General features: G+C 44.8%; 1 protein-coding gene across 1 annotated transcript in view; it reads right to left on the bottom strand.

Annotated features, from left to right (window-relative positions):
• Positions 1 to 4,799: 4,799 nt before the first annotated feature.
• The window catches only part of CUNH6orf89 (chromosome unknown C6orf89 homolog), a 23,903-nt gene continuing 21,975 nt past the window's right edge, over positions 4,800 to 6,727 (bottom strand). Inside the window, exons 6-7 of the mRNA XM_042780758.1 lie at positions 5,224 to 5,347; positions 4,800 to 4,927 (exon numbers count right to left, since the gene is read on the bottom strand). Of these exons, the coding sequence (XP_042636692.1) occupies positions 4,800 to 4,927; positions 5,224 to 5,347 (252 nt within the window). The remainder of the gene's footprint in view (positions 4,928 to 5,223; positions 5,348 to 6,727) is intronic.

The following is a 6,727-nucleotide window of genomic DNA, read 5'->3' as shown; positions in this document are numbered from 1 at the left end:
AGAACTTGTTTACATCTGATCCTTCCCCATTGGCAGCAGGGTTAAGACACTGCGGAGAGGTTCAAAAAGCTTGCACAAAGCTAGCCTCTAATGATCCCTCTGATTTAAAGCCTCTCAAATCACAATTGCTCAGCAGTGTGACTTTTGTATGTACAAAGAGTCTTGTTTTTCCTGTTGTAATCTACACAAAGGGCTAGTTCTTTTAGTGAACAATTCCCTCAGGTATCATCCATCCTGGTTTCATTCAAGCCCATGCAAGAGGCTCTGAGTGTTTCCAGCCCTGAACTCTGTGAATGCTGCCTGTCCTTTATAAACCCACAGACAGACCGGCCACTTGAGTACTCAGCAATCCCCACAGATCCTCATACGATGTGCAGAGAGAGGGAAGGCCTGGGAGACAAACAGAGGGAGAGAACCCCACAGGGGTCCCTATCACTTTCATTCACCATGATTGCTCTGGCCTGTAACTATGACAACAGACACCTATTGAAGCCTCTTGGTTTCTGCAATTCAGAAGGAAAGGCCACAGTGTAGTTTACTTTTTCTTCATCTTGGCAAAGGCATGACCAGGTACCTAACGGTACTGATAAAACGAAAAGGGAACAAGAGTGTCCTTATTTATACCATTTGATTCATACATACTGAAAGCATTTGGGAAAAACGATGAAGATAGTGAATCATCAAATCAAAAGAATGCAGCTTTATATCATTACAGAAAATAAAAACCTCACCTTGTTTCCCAGCACAATCAAAGAAATCGTTTTAAGACAGAGTATCAGTCACACACCCAGCTGGCAAATGCTTGGTGTCTGGAGTTCCTCCCCCAACCACATTACAACATCAGCTTGACACATCTGTAAGACATCTTCCCCTGCAGAACTGCAGGTCCTAAAGATCAAACCCAGGGAGGCACCCTCTTCCAGGCCAGCAGCCACTCTTACTTATCCCCCTGTGAAGACACTTGTAAAGTCAGCAGTGATCGGCAGGAGTGGTGCTGTCTCAGCTGTCAGGGCTCCAGCCTTGGCCAAGGGAAGGAAGGAAGGTCAGGAATTGAACTTCTGAGAAACCAACCAAACAAGCAAAGAAGAAGGGGAGCTAGTGGGGCAGGGGCATGAGAACTTGATAAAATGGAGAAAAGTACTACCTTGTTGTTATTGTTATGTGCCCTCGAGTCGGATCCAACTCATAGCTACCCCTTTCTTAGGTTTCCAAGGCAGTATCACCACGGAAGCAGATTGCCCCATTTTCCTTTCAAGGAGTGGCTGGTGGGTTTGAACCGACAGCCTTCTGGTTAGCAGTCAAGTGCATTAGGCACTTCGCTACCAGAGCTACCTTAGGAACTATTATTCCAAATTAAAATCAGATTCCAGGCTGGCATCACTGAGCCTCTAAGTGCCATGGACACTGGCAAAGAAGTGCCCTCCTGAGTGTAAGTCACAGTCATTTCATTTTTCTCCACTCGTTCTAGATTCTGTTCTGCGTGGGAAACTGCAATGATTTCTTTACTCAGCCATGGCTTTCCAAAAACGTACAGGATGATGTGGCCAGGAAGGGTGGGGATAATAAGCAGGATATTCCAGATCAATCCAATTCAGATATAGCTCTGAAGTTGGAACCTCCTGCCTGCCTCTCCATGGCCAGAGAGCCACAGAGGGGATTATGCCCATGCAGGTGAGGGGGGACATTGACATTATTCTCTGCCAAGCAGTGTGGGTTGGAAACCTTCCGGGCCATATGCATGAAGAGTTGGGAGGGCGGGGCCCTGGCCACTGCTCCAGCACATGGCTGGCTCACACACACATGCAAAGGGCAGGCAACTAAGTAACCAACCCCCAGAAAGCGGTGTCATCATTTTTATTTTCCCCCTTTCAGCCGGGTCTTCAGCTCTCAAAGCTGTTCCTGTATAGAGTTCTGTTTCCTATGGTTCTGAGAGGATGGTTCCATCACAGATGACCAAAGGCTTTGCCCCTCTGGCTATAATGTAGACCTTCCAGTGGGTGGCACCGGCATAGCCTTGAAGGGAAACAGCAACAGGAAAGCACATTAAAGTCAGGGCCTGGGAACACCAGTGGGCAAGAGCAAGGTGGGTCTGTTGGAGTCTGCCTCAAGAGCACCTACAGACAGAGGAAATGCTGATTTGAAGTTCTTCTGGCTCTTTCTGGCATCACTATTACTAGTTAGGGTCAGTCCTCTCTGTAACCTAATACACAACAGAAGACACTCTGAATGAAAGTGCTTCATTACCAACCCTCACCTAGGCAAGTGAGAACGATACCTGGGCTGGTTTACGAAGGCAGGATGCTTTAGGTGAGGCTGGGGCTGGGCATCCATTCACAGACTGACCTCATCTGTTTCAGCAAGAATATGGGATAGGTTCTGAAAGGGAGCAGAACCCCCGTTTCTCTTGAGGTTATCTCTAATACAACTGGCCTCACAGAACATTCGATTAACCAAACCAGCTCTTCCCAAATTCTGTTCTGCAAATAGTGGTATCTCCTAAGATACTGGAATATCTTAGGAGGAAAAGGGATTGCACGGTCAAGTAAATCTGAGAAACACTAGATTCCTCCAGGCTTTTTGGAGCCTCAGGTACACTAATGTACATGAAGCATCCATAAAGCAGGCATTTTCCACAGTCAACTGACTCAAGAGCCCTTTTTGCCAAAGGCTTTTCTAAGGGGCTTCTGTTCTCATCCCTGGTGTCATGAGTGATCTAAAGAATCACTGAGGGAACGCTGACCTGTATCACTTTAGGGCTAGGAAGGCAAACTTGATAACTTTAAGAACTTTAGCATTTCAAGAATCTGCTGATGGATATTTTCCTAAAGTACATAATGCTTCCCTCCCCATCTTTAAACTGGTAGCATTGAATGTAACTTAACCTCTACTGGAGACTCAAGGAAGGTCACTATGAACAGTGACTGTGCTATACATAATCGTATGTAGGTGGTATATGCTGGACGGCATCAGACCCTGATGTCTGACCCTATACCATTTCTGAAAAAGCTTCCAACAAAATTTTCTGATGATCTGGAATTCCTGTCCCTGCTCCCCTTAACCCCACAGGGACAATGCATATTTTGTCAAAAAGCATGGGTCTTGCTAATCAAGTGCCATGCATAGGAGACTCTGAGGCAATGGTGGTCATCTGCAATGACCACTGCAGTGGTCATCTGCTCTACAGGCACTAAATTGTTCTAGGACCCTCCCATTGTCAGGGTCTGATTCCTGTCCTCACTTTTACCTGCGGTAGCTGTAACCATTTTTCTATTTCTACCCTTTCTTTGGGGGCCCACTGTTCTCCCAACCCCATCTCACTCTGGTTCTTCTCCCAGACTTGCCCTCCTTCTTCAATTCAGTCTCCCATCCCTTCTTGGTGCTCATGTCATGTGGCCTTTTATAGAAACTGCAACCACAAGATCCCTTTCCTTCAGTTAACAAACCAGCCCATGGAAGGGATCAGCCCATAGTTTTCAGGCTCTTCTGGTTAATTTACAGGAACTCTGGTGGTGTAGTGCCGAAGGCATTTGACTGCTAACCAGAACGCTGGCAGTTCAAACCCACCAGCCACTCCTTGGAAGGTTGAGCAATCTACTTCTGTAGTGATACGCCTCAGAAACCCAAGGAGGGCTCGCTATGATTCGGATCTGACTTGACGGCAGTGAATTTGTTTCTTTTTGTTTGTTTGTTTGATCTAAGGAGCTTTGGTGGTACAGTGCTGAAGGCTAACCAAAAGGTTGGCGGTTCAAACCTACCAGCCATGCCACAGAAGGTGGGGCTATCTACTTCTATAAAGATTTACCTGCTCAGAAACCCAAAAGAGGTTGCTATGAGTCAGAATCAACTTGATGGCAGTTAGTTTGGGTTTGGGTTCTGGAAGATCCGCACTAGTGCTGGCTCCTCAAAGCTTCTTTGATCACTGCCAAAGACTCTTTATTCTCTTTTCCCCTCTCCTGATTTTAGAATTGGTATTCTGGATGCTTATGGAAACCAGAAATCTGGAATTCTGGATAAAAGAGGTGTTTCTATAGTTTCTGAAACAGTCATTTGTAGAAGACAGAAACTTATTTACAGTACAACTACATACTCCAAACTGAAACATGCCATCCAGAGTTTTGCAATTCCTTCTGTAAGGGCCACCCAACTACAGGAAAATAATTTGGAACAATTTCCATACAAGAAATCTCTTTTTCCCCCAAGGACCAAGCCAGCTGTTATTGCTTAATTTGTACATTATATATCAGTTAATGATTAATTGGTGCATTACTTTTATTTTTTCATTTCTAAATTGAAATAAGGTTTATGTAACTCAGATTGAAGCTTGGCTGTGTTTGTAGTCCATCCCCTACTCTATATGGGATGAGAGGTTTCTAGAGATTTGGAAGGTCATCTGAGTGGTTAAAATGAAATAAATTGGAAAACCAGTCTGGGCTCTGCCAGAGATGCAGGCCTAAGGTTCTGTGAGGCAGGAAAAAACAAGGAGGTTGATGGTGACATTTGTTGGTTTATTTGTTTCAGCCAAGAAAATTCTGCTGACCAACTGATAGCTACTGACAGCAGCTGACTCAAACTTGTTTCTCTGGAACAGACTTTTAGAATTTTAAGCACAGAACAAGTCACTGTTGGGAAAACACAGAGCCAGAGTCAAGGGTGAGTCGTCAACATGCTGCTACAACTTAGCTGTGGGATCCACGCTGAAGGCAGCCTTTCCTTGGAAGGCAGCATTTCCTTGGGTGCTGTTGCCCCTACGTATTTCTTGCTTTCTTTTATTAGCAAAATTGGCATATAAAGGGTTTGCTCTAATCTTGAACTGTCCCTTCCTTGGCTTGATTCTGTAAAAACAGTCCATTAAGACTTGCTGTATTGCCTAACTGATAGTGGGGCCTTGACATGGTCACATCTCCTCTCTGGATCTCAATTTCCTTATCTGTAAAAAAAGAGGGTTTGGTCGAGATATGTGCCAGAATTTTGTCTAACCCAATCTTTCTATGGCCAATGGATACATGCATCTGAAATGCTGTATACACAAGAAATTTCTCTCTGCTGTGTATTCTCATTAGTTGCTCCATTTTTAAGCATAAATATAGGCCCTATTAATAAGAGCTGTTTTTGATTCCATTTCAATGAACATCTGTGAAAGCAGTAGCTGATGCTCAGAATATTTTCTGAGTTAAAAACAAAAAAGATCCTGTGGCAGACCCTGCCCCCCAGGGCCCTTCATACCGATATCCCCTGGCTCTAGCTGCAGCGCCACGGACTGGCAGTGTCTCCGGCACTGGAAGGGAGGCATGAGCTGCAACATCGCCTCACCACTGCCAATGGTAAACAGGTCATGCATTCTGTGCATCTGTAGGAAAGAATAGCGGGAGGAAAAGGAAGGAAAATAAAACCCGGAGTTTGGGGTGGGGTGGATTAGTACACAAAAATCCTTACATATATGGCTCTGAGTGTCCTAGCAGCCTAAGCAAAGAGGAAAACAGAACCAACAGCATAATTCACAGTTATGTCCAAAAGATAAAAACAAACCAGTTTATCTTAAGTGTGGCATCTCCTGGTACTGAGACCAGGGTAAAATCTCCTCTATGGATTCTCCTAAAGAGATACTGTGTGATTTAGTAGGCAACATCCTCAACAATAGCAGATAGAGCACAAGCTTCATAATTTTCAACTATTTTTAGCCATAGCTTCAAAGTAAGCCAAAGCCAAAATGCCTAAGTTTGCAATTCAGCAAAAGAGGTTCTAGGAACTAACAGGTGGCAAAGTTAAGGTAACTTCTTAGGCACAGTCAACCACCCTAATGGAGCTAGTTGTTGGACCTGTGGGTTTGGGACCATGGTCAGAGGGAACGTCAAGTTCAGCTGGCATAACATACTACACAAAAACATTGTTCTAAATCCTACTTTGGTGAGTAGAGACTGGGGTCTTAAAAGCTTGCAAGCAGCCATCTACAGGCAACAATGGGTCTCTCCTCATCCAGGGCAAAGAAAAATAAAGAAAACCAAAGACCCATGGAAACAATTAGTCCAAGGGACTAGTGGACCATGCAAACCTCAGCCTATATGACCATGAGACCAGAAGAACTGGATGGTGCCCAGCTACTACTGTCAGCCACTCGGAAAAGGATCAGCTCAAGAGATCCTGGTTAGAGTGTGAGTATACTGTGGAACAAAACTCAAATTCATAAAAAAGACCAGGTTTCCTGGTGAGACCCCTAAGACTATGGCCCCTAGTTACCATTCAGGTCTGGAATTGAACTCACTCCTGTGGCTTCCAGCCAAACAAAAGACAGGCATACAGGGTGAACATTACATCAGTTAGATACACTCCTTAGAGTGATCAATCACAGCAGAACAGAAGGGCAGTATTTATACAGGGAGATAGCTCAGGGGACAGAAATGCACAGGAAAGAAGGGAAGAAGTAACTACAGGGAGGAAGGATGAAGAGAACTGCTACACTGTGGGGAACTGCAGGCAATGTCATGAAACAAAATGTGTTATGAACTTTAAAAAAAAAAACCAAACAACTCACTGCTGTCAAATCGGATCTGACTCATAGTGACCCCTCCTTGGGTTTCCAAGGTGGTATCTCTATGGACGTAGATTGTCCAACCTTCCTTCCGAGGAGTGGCGGGTGGGTTTGAACCACCGGCCTTCTGGTTAGTAGTCAAATGCCTTAGGCACTATGCCACCAGAGCTCCTGTGTATGAACTGCTGTGTGGAAAATGAA

The sequence above is a fragment of the Orycteropus afer genome, unplaced genomic scaffold (genome assembly GCF_000298275.1).
Source record: "Orycteropus afer afer isolate SDZICR_OR568_19922 unplaced genomic scaffold, OryAfe1.0 scaffold00059, whole genome shotgun sequence".
Taxonomy (NCBI): Eukaryota; Metazoa; Chordata; class Mammalia; order Tubulidentata; family Orycteropodidae; genus Orycteropus; species Orycteropus afer.
Note: the sequence above shows the minus strand (reverse complement) of the source record. Positions and strands in the feature narration are given on the sequence as shown.